The sequence below is a fragment of the Hippoglossus hippoglossus genome, chromosome 15, assembly GCF_009819705.1.
Source record: "Hippoglossus hippoglossus isolate fHipHip1 chromosome 15, fHipHip1.pri, whole genome shotgun sequence".
NCBI classification, from domain to species: domain Eukaryota; kingdom Metazoa; phylum Chordata; class Actinopteri; order Pleuronectiformes; family Pleuronectidae; genus Hippoglossus; species Hippoglossus hippoglossus.
In genome coordinates, this window is record NC_047165.1 from 5,058,368 (window position 1) to 5,074,987 (window position 16,620).

Genomic DNA, 16,620 nt, shown 5'->3' on the forward strand with positions numbered 1-16,620 from the left:
AAGTATTTATACATAAGAAAATGTTTGATAGAGATGAAGGGAGCTGCAATGACAAATGAATTGAGGAGTTATTGTCAGTACTGGTAGAATATGTGTCTTGTTGTGATCATAGTAAACAATCAGCTACCACCACGATCAGGATCCATCATCATGATCTATAAATACATGATAAATAAAGTATTTATTTATTGATCATGACCCTAAATAAATGATAAATTATTTATTTATCATGTATTTGTATGAACATAATTGATAAAGTTTTGAATAGTGCTGTATTATAAAGTTAAATAAAACCCAAAATAAAAAACTCCTCACAACACTTATTATTGTATTTTGAAGAAATTGCTGCAGTTACAGGAAGTGACCAGCAGGCGTCAGTGCGAACCGCTCAGCGAATCACAGCACAGAGAGGCGCCGACGTCATAGTTGGGGTATTTTCAAGATGGCGGCGGACTGAGGCTGCAGCTCCGCAGCTGAGCGCTGAGGGATTTATTCAATCTTCACCGCGTCACACACCGGGAATGAGCGCTGTTCTCCCGGTGTTCTCCGGGCAACGCTGCGGCTCCTCCGGCTAAAATGCTGGCCCCTTCCTCCCGGAACATCAGAACCTGCTGCTGCGGAGCTCGGCCCACCGGGCACGGGCACTCGTCGCGGGATCTTACGCCCGAGGCCGAGGCTCTGTTGACGGACTGAGCGGACATGGAGGAGACTGGAGGAGGGTCGCTTTGCTTCGATTTAAACGACGAGGCCGGAGGAGTGAGAGCGGGGCTCGGTGCTCTGAAAGACCGCAGTATCGCACTGCTAGCCGGTGTCAGCGGGGGTCAGGGAGCCGGGAAGGGCCATTTTTATGTGACCGGTAACGGAAGGAATGTAAACACCGACGCGTCGGTACATCCGCCCCCGGTACAGAGGGAGGTGATGTTGGTGGAGAGGAGCCTAACAGACCGCCTGACCGACAGGTGTGTGGTGTCGGGGGATGTCGGTGACCACCGCGGCCTGAACGGATTCACTGAGTCACTGTGTCAGGAGGAGCCGGCCATGGTGGCCCTGGAGGAGGGAGGAGCAGCGGGCAGCCGCGGCCTCGCAGGGGCCGCTTCCTTTCCGGCTGTGCTCGGGACTCGGGTTTCAGTGGAGACGGGTCCGCAGATGCTGCAGCGATCTGCGGGGGAGAGCACGGGGGAAATCCCGGATGTAACCGTGGGAGGAGAGGAGCCGACGGGCGGTGGTGCGGTTACCGGGAGTGTCAGGACTTCTCTCCCCCTCGAGCGGCTGCCATGCCCGGGGAAGCAGCAGGGGAATTGCGGATTCACCGCAGGTTTCCAGTGTCCAACTGTGGACATGTCCAACGGGGTGGTGGACAGTGAGGACCCCGGGGTGGACACCGCTTATAACCCGGCAGCAGTGTTTTCCAGACCCGGTGTGTGCGACGTGGACTGCGGGGAAGTGAAATTAGCCAACGGCGGTTTACACATCGTGAACAGCTCCAGAGCAACATGTGACTCTTCAGACTCAGACACCGACATCCATGCGGACCCGAGGGCAGGGCGAGAGACCGGGGCCTGCAGCGGGGAAGAGGTCACTCAGTGCCCCGGGGAGGATGCGCCTGCTGCCGCGGAGCCCCCTCCCTCCCCCTCGGTCTCCCCCACCCCAGATTCAAGTGCCAAACTCCCCTCACCCAGCCCGTCACCCCCCAGCAAACCGAACGGCGACAGCCCGCTCTCAGAGCCCGAGTCCGAGGAGGACGAGGCGGGTTTCGGTGACCTGAGTTTACCCGTCAGGCCGCAGAGCCTGAGGACTAACCCCGGCCTCCCGGTGTCCCTGAGCTGCGACGCCACCCCGCTGTCCCCGGACGAGGATGGGGGCTTTTATTTTGGAGACGACGGGTACATGGAGGAGTGTCGGGGCGCGTTGGAGGCGGCGGGTCGGAGACAGAGCGCCCCGGACAAACTCCCGGACCTGACCGACCACCCGGACTGCTCGGACGGCAAACTGATGCCGAAGAGATTCGGCATCGCTGACTTCTTCACCAGGTAAAATACAGTGGCCGGACATGGTCCCCATCCCACCACCATAAATACATAAAGAACAAAAGTTATTAGTTTTCACTGCACAGCACACAGCTGCTTTCACACATGCCTGAACTCCGGAGAATCTCCGGACATTCTCCAGAGGGGATGAATGTGAGAAGGCAAATGTCTGAGTCAGATTCTCCGGAGTTCATCCGAAGTTTCTCCAGCCGATAACCCAGTAAAAAGTTAGGAGAATGTCTGGATGAGCTGATGTGAGCTGATGGAGATTATTGGGAGATATCACCGCCAGGGAGTTGATGAAGAAACTTTCTGAAGGGCAGCCAGAACACACTAAGTCTTACTTTTATAGTGTTAAACAGAGAACAACTATTCTTACAGCACAGACTCACACACACATGGACTCACACACGGTCTTACACACACATGGTCTTACACACATACTCACACACGGTCTTACACACACATGAACTCACACACACACGGTCTCACACACTTGGTCGCAGTAAACTCACAGATTCTTTATTGTTTTGTGGCAGTGAGATGTTTTCAATGGAAGTGCAGAGCTGGTGTTTGAGTCGATGTTACAGAAAGTTGTGACCAAACCTGACCCAACCCCTCAGGTCCTGTCACACCTCGTGGGGACTTTGGCCGGGTATCTATCACGGAGCTATTGGTGCCGTAAACACCAATCGATATCCAATATATAAAACCACACATTGTGTCTTATTCTAAAACAGCTGCTGTCAAACCTACATGTGCTCACGAGTCCTGAATACGAAGCAGCGTCTGTGTACGACAGCAACTCAGATGTGGAAAGTTCTCAGTTAATTCAAATATTCTTTACTCACCTGAAGGAAGGACACAACCGATATTTGCACATTGACCCACATTCGCACGCCAAGCGGCTTCTCTCACATTCCCCTAACAAAGTCAGGTAAAGCGAGAGCGGAGGCCGACAGCAGTGGACCAATCACAACAGAGGGGACCAGCAGAGACGGGAGCTAAAAATCAAGTGTTTGAGACAGAGGCTGAAAAGAGGAGCTGCAGCAATGGACATTCTGATAGAGTGGACATTGGAGCATGTAAACATTTTACAGTCATAACACTAATTAAAGTGATTGATGTGAATATGAACAGGATCTGTCTCCTTTCAGAGGACGTGATCTTGGTGAATTGACCGTTTGACTTATATCTGTCTTTTCATAGGATCTCACAGCTCCAGTCTTGAGCCTGTGTAACAGCTCACATGTTAATCACGCCCTAGTTGAGTATGTGAGCAGTCAGTGATACAGCAGGACTAAATGAGCATCGACTCTGTGCAGCCTCTTTCCTCAGGGCGTAGCCCACATTCACAGCTCCCTCTGCTTTCGCTCTCTGAAGCCGAGTCGACTATCGTGCCGATTCGTCACGTTGTTTAGCCGCCGCACGGCAGAGATGCTAAGCCCGTCAGGTTCTCGGTTCCTGAAAAGCTGCTATTTCAGACACGTCAGGGTTCAACAGCCACACTCACAGGTGCACGAGTAAAGATTCTCTCGTCACACATTTTACACACTATGTAATTTTACACTCTGAACACGTAGTTTTTATTATTTTCTTTCCCTAAACTATGAACTATTTAAAAATTAAAAAAGGAAATTAAATGACTGAGAGGAACTCAATAACTGGTCATTTATAAAATAAAGAGTATATAAGGCAAAATATCTATAAATGATTAACTTGCTCGTCTCCAGCCTTTACCTTTATTATCAATACATGATTATAACTTTTAGTTTTTACATTAAACTGTTTCCATCTCAAACATTAAACTGTTCGGTGAAAGAAATCCACATTGACGTCTTCGTCTTCTACGTGTACGGCTCCTCTTCTTCATCCTGAGATATTTGTCTTCTTCCAAGTTTCACGTCTGTCACGTGTTAGAAACCTCATCAACACGTCCACTCCCTCACTGGGAAGTTTCCAGACATTTTCTTGCTGTATTCTCACCTGGACATTATTCTGAGTTTTTACCAGGGGGCAGCAGGAAAAACTCCAGAGAATGTCCTGAGCAACTGACTCAGACATTTGCGTTCTCACATACAGAACCTCTGGATATTTTCAGGAGAAAATCCGTAGTTCAGTGTAGTTCTGAAAACATCTTAATTGAGCTCAGGGTTGTCAGGGAGACCAAAGTGGTGACAGCGGTTGGCCGAGCGTCTGTTTATATAGGAGAGGTCCGATTATAAGACAGAAACATGAACATGATGTCAGAGTAGATATCAAGAGGATTTGTTATTGTAAATCACTCTGACTTTAAGTCTACATGACTTTATGCAGCTGCAGGTTTTACAGCTGAAAGAAAATGGCGTCATCAGACTGTGTGGCTTCAGTATCTGTGAGAATGTCATAAATCGTAAAGTCTGTCCCTGCACCCTGACGACATTTCTGTATGAGGAGGTAAAAATGTTAAATACATTGTCTTTTCCTGAAAATATTTAAGAATTCAGTCCAGAGAGCAGTTCACAGCCTGAGGGGGCAGATCTTTGTCTATAGAGAAAATCCTGTCCGACTGGCAGGTGGAGGAAAATCTGTGTTTTTTAAATCTCCGTCAGTGTGAGCCTGGTTTTGGACTCGGGCCTCGACAGCTGGCTGGAGCGTCCAGCCGTCTCAGAGGAAATCCAGACAAACGGAGCAGCGCTGGAAAATGTCCACGCTGGCTGTTTGTTTCACAGCGTAGCTGAGGGCAGGACGGGGAGGATCAAATAGAAGCAGGAATGTTTCTTTATTTAAATGAACAACTCGCTGCCTGAAGACTGTTTTCTCTGACAGATGTCTGCTTGTGTTGTGTTTAACGTTTTTGACCTTTTCATGGTTCAATTTATCCTCCTGTAAAATCAGGGAAATTACAAGAACCAACTCACAACCTAAGTTTCAAATTAGTTAAATTATAAGAATGATGGATTTTGTTTTGTAGAAGATTTACTTCACAATTTACTTTTTTACAGTCGCCATCCTCTGCTGTGATTCGTGAACTGAACCCCGTTTAACTTTAGAGAATTGGAGAGAAGTAGTGACAGACATTGGGTGAAAACTATCGGCTACATGTTTACCTTCTGTCTCACTCGTGCAGCAAGTGAAACCAGAAATAAAAAGAGGAAGTTGTTTTCTCCATGTTTCGTCACTGTGGTCTGGTCTCACCACTGCTGCTCTCTGACTCTGCTTTATTCTACCTGTCTGTGGAAGCTTTGGTGAAACTGTGGTTAAAAAAAAAAAACATGAAATAAAAAATGGAGCCCTGTGAGGTTTCAGCTTCTCCGCTTCATCTTCTGCAAATTAACAAATACACAAATCTTTATTGAAGAAGATGAGGAGCTGACAGTGCCGGTGAGTCAGATAGAACGGGTCAGGTCGTCTCGATTCAAACGAGAGAGAAATAAAACACGAAGCTTCACTATGTGTCGGTTTCATCAAACTGCGCCTGGGATGAGAAGAAGCCTTGTTCTCTGCCGACACCTGAGCAGCGTGTGTGTGTGTGTGTGTGTGTGTGTGTGTGTGTGTGTGTGTGTGTGTGTGTGTGTGTGTGTGTGTGTGTGTGTGTGTGTGTGTGTGTGTGTGTGTGTGTGTGTGTGTGTGTGTGTGTGTGTGTGTGTGTGTGTGTGTGTGTGTGTGTGTGTGTTGTGTTCTTCACACTTCCTCTCCCTCCTTCCCTCTGTCTCCTCCTCCTCAGACTGTCGACCTGGCAGCTTCTTTTTTCCCCCTCCATCATCATCATCTTCAGAATCTGCTGCAGTTGCACGATTGTGGTCAGAATGATGATGAGGATGAATTTACCTCATTACGTCTCCCAGTGTTTTTCGCTGGATTTTCTCTTGCGTTCATTTGAGGAACTGAAACCTTTTATCTGCAGCATCTGGCATCAGCAACTTTAAGGTTTAGAGGAAAACAGCTGTTCATCGTAAACCATGGAAACAGATTTACAAAAACAATTCCAGCTTTGGTTTTGTCCAGAGAATCTTTCGAGAAAGTAAATACATTTAAACACCATTTCACCCACTTCAGTGTGAGCCCATCATCACAAATCCTGAGTCTTTCTTCTCATTTCCCTTTCAGGAGCCTATTTTCTAGGAGATCCAAAGAGCCAAAGGCACCGACCCATAATGCAGCAGGATGGCGACTGTTCGGCAAGACAGGAGCCAGAGGGGCGGATCCAACTAAAGACCCAGCCTCCACAGTGTCCAATCAGCAGGTTGGTTCTTCACGTCCACGTCATCTTGCTGATTCACTCCTCCGCCTCTTAAACCTGTGGTCTTGATAAATTGTCCAGAACAACGTTACATGTTTGCGGAAACTTCAAAATAGAAATAAATCTGTATTTTCTGAACCAGTGTCTCCGCACTGTGAGAGCCTCCATGTTGAGTTAGTGTTTTTTCTGCTTTTGTAAGCTGTTGAATATAAAGTGCAGATGAAGAGGACTGACGTGTGATTGGTCCGACCGATGAGTTGTGTTTGTCAGTACGAATCTTCAGAGGATGAGTAATGCTGTCAGCCTGCTTCTGTTTACATACAACCGCTGGAATAAGACAGTAAAATAGAGTGTGTGCGTGTGCGTGCGTGCGTGCGATCGATCATCTGCCTCCCCAGCTGCAGACAGTGTGAGGAATTTGCCTAGCAAACACACACACACACAATTTACCCCTGTAAGTCCCACTTGTTGTGTTGTATAAGGCTCGGACATGCACACACAGCTGTTCATCTTCCATCTAGAGCAGGTGCTATCCTAGACACACACACACACACACACACACACACACACACACACACACACACACACACACACACGTGTTCTGGCTCAATTTAATTAAACTACGTTTGATTTTCACATCAGTGAAACCTGTCAGGCAGCAGCTGTGTCCCTGTCGTCTCATCCATTAGTGGCACGTTCCCACTTTGCTAAAGTGCCTTTGAACAAGATGCCAAATCTCTGCTGTCCTTGCTGTTGTTGTGACCTCTGAGCTTTCGGAGGATGCAGACCCAGGCCCGGCAACGCTAACAGCAAAAGCGTCTGACAGCCACCAGCCTCCGCGCTCGCTCTGCTCACATGACAGCTGCCAGATTCAGATGATTCATCAGGGAAAGGAGTGAACCAGATGTGGTTTGGCTTCAGCTGGTGAACACGTCAGATACACAATTGAGGAGGAGAACGGAGGAGGAGAACGGAGGAAGAGAGGGGGAGGAGGGAGAGGGGGAGGAGGAATGACTGACCTCATCTAATCGTCACTGTGATCATTCGCAGGAATCTTCATCATCAGTCATCAACAGGCTTTTCTTGTGGTCTGAAGTCCGCGTCTTTACAACTGTGGTGAAACCGTCCAAACCTAACGTACATGGTCAATTTATAAAAAAAAGACCATTATCCCCGGTTCAGAATGCAGCTGACGCAACAGACAAGATGAAGAGGAACCTTTTTGATCCACTCAGGTATCGAACATAGACATGAGAGAAGGTGCGATCATCACAATGACATCAACCAATCACAGTTTTCTGCTATAGCCGACTCGGTAGTGAGGCTGGTTCTGTCTCTGCCTCCGCTCCAGGTCTGGTCTCCTCCTGTTTGTGTGGAGTTAATAATATCGGATCATGGAGAACTGGGTTATTAATCAATAATTATCTCTCTTCCATTTTAATGTTAGGGCCGGACTTAAATAATTATAAACCTAATTTGATTGGCTGGTGCCTTCACTGCTGCTTGAAAAGTCTATTTGTTTTTTTTAATAGATTCTACCACCAAGAAAACAAAGGAACAACCTCGCTGCGATTTAGCAACAGATGATGTGAGATTATAAAGTTGCAAAGCGTTGATTTAAACGTGGAACAGTAACTCGTCAAAGTCTGAAGCTCCCTGGTCTCGTGTCGGCAGCTGTGATGATTCTCTTCAGTTTATCACAGTATGAGACTAAGTGCTTGAGCTATTTAATGTAACTGTTTAAAATCAGTTCCAAACTGTTTGAAAAAAATTCAGTTGTTCCATTAAGATTTTTAAAAAGCAGCAGTTAAGTAATCTTGGTGGAAATCTCCATGGATACAGTGAACTTTATACTTGACTTATATAATAACTATAATTACAATGTAATTCTGTATCACAGAAAGTTATTATATGTTATGAAGCAGCTTTCATGATGCAGTTTTTTTTCTGAAATCTCTGGATCAGTCACATGATTTCATACATGAGGCTCAACTCTTAGTGAAGGTGTCAGAGCCACAGTCTGAGGGAAGTCGTCTCCCTCTGCTGGTGACGCTCAGACCTCTGTTTATAAAGGGCTTGTTGTCTTGTTGACCCACAGCTGTTCTGTTCCTGTGAATGAACTGTTTGTTGTGCAAGACACACACACACACACACACACACACACACACACTGCTTCGACCGTTAGACTCACACAGACACAAGTCTTGACATTCATTAAGCGGCAGCCACATGTAAATATACACACACAAAATGAGAGACACACAAACACACACCTGTATTTGTCAGCTTTGATGGTGCATGTGCAAGTGTGAGTACACACACACACAGATGGAGCTCTCTTCAGACTCTGATTCTTTATGCAAGTTATCGTCCAACTGTCGTCGTCCAACAAGGTGTGTGTGTGTGGGGGGGGTGTTTGCTGTATGCATTAGGAGAAAATACGATAATATGAAGAATTAAAGCGACTGAAACTTAAATTATTTTAACTACACAAAAACTAATCTCACAGTCTGTTCAGTAGTTGTCGATGCTTTGGAACGTTTAGCACAATCTACAGATATTTTTCATCCAGGTGTTTTTGCATTGCAGATTTCGGATCTTCCATTTTTCTGAGTTTTCGTCCTCATCGGCTTTTATCAAAAATTTCTTGATTTTCAGGAATTTGAATGAAAACAATGTTCAGTCGCTGCTCTGTAAGAAGCACTGAGAGACTTAGAGACTTGTTTTTTCTGAACCGTAGTTTCCACAGGAGGAGGAAGAGGAGGAGGAGGAAGAGGAGGAGGTGAAGGACTCAGATGTGTCCCCGTGTCGGGAGCGCCCCCCAGCTGCAGGGAGGAGGAAGAACCTGGAGTTTGAGCCTCTTTCCACCACAGCTCTCATCCTGGAGGATCGACCAGCGTGAGTAACAGTTGTGATCGTCTTAGCAGTCGCTTAGCAACAGTGAGCATCTGGTGAGAGACGCAGGAGGAACACGAGAACACACAGAAAGAGAGAAGGAGTCCCCAGGGCGGAACCTGTTACCTGAAACTGCTCATCTCTCCATCCATCCATCTTTCCATCTGTTCATCCATCCGTCCATTCGTCCGTCTGATTCTCTTTCTCTCTCCTTCAGGAACCTTCCGGCCAAATCTGAGGAGGAAACTCAGCGACACAAACTCGAATATGAGGAGATGGTGGCAGGAGCCAAGAGGAGAGGTACACACACACACACACACACACACACACGCACACACACACACACGCACACACACGCACACGCACACACACAGGCTGAAATGTCCTCAGTACACTGGTTTAAAACTAAAACTGGTCCTCACAAAGACAGCTGTTCAGTGTGAGTGTGTGTGTGTGTGTGTGTGTGTGTGTGTGTCCTTCGCTCAGAGTTGAAAGAAGCACAGAGGAAGAAGCGTCAGATGAAGGAGAGACACCGGCAGGAGGACAGCATCTCCAACGCCATGGTCATCTGGAACACTGAGATCCTGCCTCACTGGGACACCATGTACGTCTGCTCTGCTCCGTGTGTGTGTTTAATACAGTGTATGTGTGTTTGCACCACTCTTATATTTAGCTCACTCTGTGTGTGTGTGTGTGTGTGTGTGTGTAGGAAGGGGACGAGGCGGGTGAGGGACCTGTGGTGGCAGGGACTTCCTCCCAGCGTCAGAGGTCGAGTTTGGAGTCTCGCCATCGGCAATGAGCTCAACATCACGTCAGGTACGAACTGACACACACACACACACACTTTCTTTTATTCACTCTCACTTGATTAATCTCCTGCTGAAAATAGCTCCAACAAATGAAGTTTCCTCCAGTTGGGTCACAGAGCCTGTTTGAAATGAAACCATTTCTTTGTAAGGTGTTTTAAAAAGATTTACGATCCAGGCTTGATCCTGGTTTGACGTGTTTTTGTGTTTCATGCAGATCTGTACGAGATCTTTCTGTCCAGAGCCAAAGAGAAGTGGAGGAGCTACAGCGAGACCAGCTCAGTGAACGACAACGAGAGCGGTATGACGCAGCCGCGGCGTGAAACGAGTCTCTGCTGCTGTCGAACAGTCAGAACTGGAAACTAAACCTTTCTCTGTGTGTGTGTTTCTCTGGCAGATGGAGCGTCTCTGGCCGACAGAGAGTCCAGTCTGGACCTCATCAAACTGGACATTTCCAGAACCTTCCCCTCGCTCTTCATCTTCCAGAAGGTAACGCGTTTGCTTGTGTGTTTCTGTCACCGTGACAACGATCTGTCGCCTGTCACTTCTAGAAAGGTTGAGGGTGAAGTGACGATACTACAGAAAGAAACACTGACGCCAGTTGTTATCCTCTGTATTTTTTAAATGAAACTTAACAGTTTTGTAAATCAGGTAGTGAAGTGGAGAGTTTTGATATTTTAGGATTCACCAGACAAACCTCAGGTAATTGTGATGTCGCTAAATGATGCGTTTAGGACTGATGCGATCTCCTCACTTCCTCTCTCCTCAGGGCGGTCCGTACCACGACCTCCTCCACAGTGTTCTCGGAGCTTACACCTGTTACAGGCCCGACATCGGCTATGTGAGTTTCCTCCTCCACCCTCAAAGTGATGATATTCAATGATTAACAGACTCAGGGGCGTCGCAACAGGGGAGGTAAAGAGGGCAATTGTTTGGGACCCTGAGCTGAGAGGGGCCCCAGAGAACAGGTGATAACAGTCGTCCACATGAACGACAGATTTATGAAAACCCTTAAATTCTATGATTGTCTGACTGAAACAACACTATGGTCAGAAACCCCCTAACGAGTCCCCATGTCACTAACTTTCTGCTAAAAGCTTCTTACTTTTAGAGGTTTGGTTGAAAACTAGAATGTTTAAATGCGTGTGCCTCCTAAAAGTGGATTGTGGGAATTGTGTGTGTATTTTAAAGCTGAAACATTAAATGAAACCGATGAAACAAAAACACGTACGTGACGTCTGTGTTTGTGTGTTTTCAGGTTCAGGGGATGTCGTTCATCGCTGCTGTTCTGATCCTCAACCTGGAGGAGGCAGAGGCCTTCATCACCTTCGCCAACCTGCTCAATAAACCCTGTCAGATGGCGTTCTTCAGGGTCGACCACGAACTGGTACATCGTTTTTCACGTTACTTGGCTTGCGCGTCTGTTTTATCTGTCGTCTGATCTTTTTTTTCCGCCTCCTTTTCTTCCCTTCGTCAGATGTTGAAATACTTTGCAGCCTTTGAGGTTTTCTTTGAGGAGAATCTTCCTCGTCTCTTCAGCCACTTCCAGACGAACAGCCTGACCCCTGACCTCTATCTCATCGACTGGTGAGTCTGGTGTCTTCCACTGAACAGCTGATGAAATCATTCTGATTCCTCATTCAGAGCAACAGTGAACACCTGAGTAATCTAAAGTGTCCGTCTGTGCAGGATCTTCACGCTGTACAGTAAGTCCCTCCCCCTGGACGTGGCGTGTCGAGTGTGGGACGTCTTCTGTCGGGACGGGGAGGAGAGCCTGTTTCGAACGGGGCTGGGTATCCTGCGTCTGTTCGAGGAAGTCCTGCTGCAGATGGACTTCATCCACATCGCTCAGTTCCTCACGCGCCTGCCCGATGACCTGCAGTCGCACACGCTCTTCGTCGCCATGGCCAACACGCACATGATCAGCAGAAACCGCCGCTGGGCTCAGGTCAGTTGCTGAGGAAGAGTTTTTTCTTTACTTTGCATTTCTAGAAAGATGTTAAATTAAATCAGATGAGATTTTTTTTTCTGATTCACAAGGGACTCAAATGACATTTTTAATTTGTGCTGTTTTGTTTCAGGTGTTTTCTGCTTTGACGAAGGAAGGAAACAAAGAGGTGGATAAAAACACCAGCCCGGCGTTGAGAAGTTAACTGCGGATGCCAAACGCTGCTGTGGAGGAGGATGGAGCTGGCGTCAGGCGGCCGGGAACTTCAGAGGTGAATGTGAGCCCGTCCTGTCGGCACTGAAGCGAACACCTGAGGCTGCGTAGCTTCAAGCTAAACTCTTCACTCCCAAGCTCGAAGCAAACACGAGGCTGAGGTCAGAGGAACCGTCAGCTTGGGCGTCCAGGTCGGTGAAGGAACAACGGCCCCCGCGAGTCTGCGCAGGGACCAGAGCGGTCGGTCAAACCTCCACAGCCACTGTCAGTATTTCACGTAGGGATTTAGTTTTGATGAAGCAGCAGCGTCATGTTTCACCAGCGTATCAAAGGTGGAAAAATCAAACAGACTTTCAGCCGCTGGCCGGGTGCAAACACTTGATCCTGGCCTTTGATCGGTTTGTGGTGATTCTGTCTCCTCCGTGTCGGGACGTCCACGCCACTAAGAGCGAGTATTTCTCCGTGTGTAATTCTCAGACTCCAGCTCTAATGTTTCGGTGCTAATCATTTTCTGAAGGCTTCGACTCGTCTGTGGTTTAATAATTAACTTTGGTCTTCGTGGGTTTTTTTTTATTTCACACTGTTGTTTCATTTGCTGCTTTTCCAGCTCGAACCAGACGATTGATAAGGCTCCAACTTTAAACTGTAACTTTTTAAACTTAAAATCTCTTGACAAATAGAAAATAACATGGTAAGAATCTTAAAGACATTTTGTACGACGTAGATTTTCCAAATCGTAAGCGAAGAATACGTCGAATCATTGATCCTCATTGAGTAAAAAACTAATATAATAACATATTCTGTTTTTACAGGACACTAATTATTCAACTGGACTCAACAATTATTTCCTCTTTGTATTAAATCATTTGAAATCTTCTCCTGAATCTAAAAATCTCTGATGATGCCTTTTATTTTTTAAGTTAAAATCTGGTGCAACAACTTTGAATGTAGGACGACGCAGTTTTCAATTAGCGTTCAATTAAGATTTTCTGTCAGAACACTTTCTACCTGCAGCACCGACGCGTCACCGTGAACGTTCATCCTGTCTTATTTGTTGTTGGAGGCAAAACATTTGGTCATAACCGAAAAATTAAACATTATAAACTTTTAGTGTGGCATCGAGTCGTATGGACACACAAAGTTTAGCGCTAAAACAGGTTTTTACTAAAATAATAACCACGGCAACAACGATCAATGCTAGAAATTCAGCAATTTATCTAAATTAAAATCTCACACACAGGACGCCCCCTGCAGGCCCGTCTGTTTTTAACACTCCTCAGATTTAAACACTATTAAATATAAACCTCAGCACCAGTTCATCCCTAACTCTATATACACACACACACACACACACACACACACACACACACACACACACACACACACACACACACACACACACACACACACACACACACACACACACACACACACACACACACACACACAATGAATGTCACCAAACAGCAGAGGATGAAGGGAAAGGAAGATGAGCTACGAACTTAATAACATTTTCATCCTGACTTTTTTGTTGTTGTTGATAACGACCAGATTCTTCCTAAATTTCAAAATGTCAAACCAGAAGGAAGAACAGAAACACACACTGACGTCGTAAAGATTAAAACATGTCACTGCTGTCAAGTAAAATCATCTTTTAATATTTCAACAACAAAATCTTTTTTCCTCCGACCTCTCCCTCGCCTTGTTTTCCGCTCTTACACCAAATCACTCCACCAATAAGACTCAGCTGTTGATGTTGTACAACAGCCAATCAGAAGCCAGGGCTTGACGGTGAAACCATGACATCGTGCTTCATGGACGTCACATGATCTCTGACATCACACTAACTCTCAGCAGCACACGTTTGTTTTTTAAAAAGTGGTAACGAAGCACTTTACAATAAAAAGACTGGAGATGAAGTTTGAATATACATTAAAAGTAATAGTTTCCACTACGAGTCTCTGACAGATCATCGGATAAAGATAGAAAAACTTTCTGATTCTCTTAATCTCGAAGACTCGGGAAACGGAAACGATGGTCGCGATGTTTCAGGTGTAACGTTCCTCTCTGCTCACCAACACTCCTCCGTCAACACTCAGACTAACGACTGATGTTTTACAGGTCAAATACTTCTTCTGTTTGTGACATCATTCCTCCTTCCTTCATGTCAGCAGCATTTCAAAACTAAACCGGTTTGTCTGGATGTTTGTCGTCTGGTAGATTAATTAAAAAATCAACTCAACTGTTAAAAGACTCAGTAACATTCCACATGAAATACAGTCATTCACAGAAACACAACAGATTAAAGGTTTCTGATAAGAATTCGTATTTAATTGATATGCAATATAAATTAAGACAGTCAGAGATGATCCTCGCTCATTCTAACATGACGGGGAAACATCCGCTGTCGTCGTTGAGATGTAAAACAACGTGAATCTCGAAACTCGGACGGGTTGATGGTAAAAGACGCTGATTATTTTTGTCTTTGTGCTCAAACTCATTTGGAAAATACAATATGTGCAATATGGTTTAAATTAAGATGAATAATCCAGAAACCTGAGCAACGTTCCCTCGTCTCGCTTCACTCCAGATTGTCGATGAAACACTCAAAGAGCCGCAGAGCGAAGACGACTTTAATAATGTGAGATTATTTTTTTCCTCCCACATGTTCCAAACATTCATTTTATTTAAGTTTTATCATTTGTATTTTCTACTTCCATGTAAATTCATTTAGCTTTGTTCCGTTTACGTGTGCTATTGTTTTTCTTGTTAAATTTCAATGTACATTTTTATTCGCAATGCCTTACAGGTGATGTAAATAAACTGTAAAAATGTTCTTTCTTTTCATATAATGGCCACTAGTTAAATGTGTAAATAAATATCTTAGCAAACGGAATATTGTTTTTATGTTTTTTTCTTTTAAATTAATCTGAGGAGGAAACTCTGCTCACATCTGCTGCAAATTTCACATTTTTCTTAATTGTTTTTTGTGACAGGAAATTAACATTGAGGTTTTTTTTTTATTTTAATAAAAATAAAATTCAAATGTAGAGATCAAAATAAAAGGATGAAAAAAAGAGCACAGGAGAAAGTGGAGGAAAAGTATATTGATATTATCTGAAGATGTTATTTATCAGGATCACACACTTGTTGATGTATTGACATGTGATGTAAAAACAAGTGGTTTCCACATGATTCCTTCTAAAATATTGTAAAAATGAATTATAGAAAATACTTCGATACCTCAAAAGTGTACTTGTACAATACTTGAGTAAATGCACTTGCCACGGCTGACCAGCAGGAGGAAAGCTGATTCAGTGGCATGTGTCATGTACACATTAGACCACGAGGTGGCGTGTTATGATCAGTTTTATCACGGACACTTGGTTTTCACTGATCATTTATGAAACGTGAAAATGTGTTTAAAACCATAAATATGAGAAATGCCTTTGATTCAAAGCACCTTGTTCTCTTGGAGATTAATAATTTAATTTCCTCCAATATCTTTTATTTTTATTTTAACAACATTTAGCAACACAGGCCTGGAGCCCCTCTCACGAAGCATCATGGGAACTGTAGTCAAACAATAACATTGACCGATACTTGACAGAAAACACAACTTTTTTGTTTTTGTTTTTCAGAGACAACTATTTAAAAATGAAAGATTCTCTTAGAGGATCCTGTCAAAAGAAATATGTTATTTTCTTCTTCCCTTTCAGCTGTGAAACTACTAACATGGACGCTCGATCACAGTCGCTTGTCGATGCCTCTTTCTGGTTTAGTGTCAGTTTTACGTCTCAGATCAGATGGAATCAGTTTCCAGAAGGAACCTGATTCAAAGCGTGTGTGAAGATCTCGTCTGCGAAGCTTCAGGAGCAGACGAACCTCAGTCAGGGAGCTCAGGTATTTCCGAGGCCTGCGGTGGAGGAGAGGCGAGGCCGCGAGGGGCCTCCCGCTGCCTCTGAGCGAGGGGAAGAATCCGTGGAGGTATTTGGAGCCAGTCTGGGGGCTTTCCTGTGGAGGTGGGGGCTGAAGGGGAAGAAGGAGGCTGGTGCCCCGGGGGCCTCTGGGATACCACAGCGGGAGGTGGGGAGGCCGAGGTCACAGGAGGCGGCGTGGAGGAGAATAGACGAGTGTTTAAAGAGGAGGAAAAAAACACCAGCAGCAACACAGTGAAAATATCATTTAAATTACGTAAAGTTAAAATAAATTAAATATCGATCAGCTGCTGACGGACGATGTCACACAGGAAATATACATTGAGGAAAAAAAGCTTTGAGTTTAATTCATTAAATGTTTGTAAACTGTCACAGAATCAAAGGATTTAAAAACCAACTGGATATTTATAAATGAATTAGTTTAATTCAGTGATTTAATAACTTCACATTCATTTAGACTATGGAGGCCAAATGTTGCCAAAACATTATCAATGGAATAAAGTCTTAACGTCATTCTTGCTTCTGTTTTTTGAAAAGTAGAAAACTGGAAAAACGTCTTTATTTACAGATT

At 45.0% G+C, this 16,620-nt stretch overlaps 1 protein-coding gene across 1 annotated transcript; it reads left to right on the plus strand.

Annotated features, from left to right (window-relative positions):
* The first annotated feature begins 1,336 nt into the window (after positions 1–1,336).
* On the plus strand, positions 1,337–13,023 carry tbc1d12a (TBC1 domain family, member 12a). The gene is made up of 13 exons (XM_034609734.1): positions 1,337–2,030; positions 6,117–6,252; positions 8,990–9,147; positions 9,362–9,444; positions 9,631–9,748; positions 9,854–9,960; positions 10,168–10,251; positions 10,348–10,439; positions 10,720–10,791; positions 11,209–11,337; positions 11,428–11,537; positions 11,640–11,898; positions 12,032–13,023. The coding sequence occupies exons 1-13, from the start codon at positions 1,339–1,341 to the stop codon at positions 12,101–12,103; spliced, it is 2,112 nt and encodes a 703-aa protein (XP_034465625.1). The 5' UTR covers positions 1,337–1,338; the 3' UTR covers positions 12,104–13,023.
* Positions 13,024–16,620: the final 3,597 nt, after the last annotated feature.

Coding starts and splice junctions, on each gene's coding strand:
- tbc1d12a (XM_034609734.1), top strand. CDS start 1,339: ATGTCCAACGGGGTGGTGGACAGTGAGGACCCCGGGGTGGACACCGCT. Junction 9,148..9,361: donor ATCCTGGAGGATCGACCAGC/GTGAGTAACAGT, acceptor TCTCTCCTTCAG/GAACCTTCCGGCCAAATCTG. Junction 11,338..11,427: donor TCAGGGTCGACCACGAACTG/GTACATCGTTTT, acceptor TCCCTTCGTCAG/ATGTTGAAATACTTTGCAGC.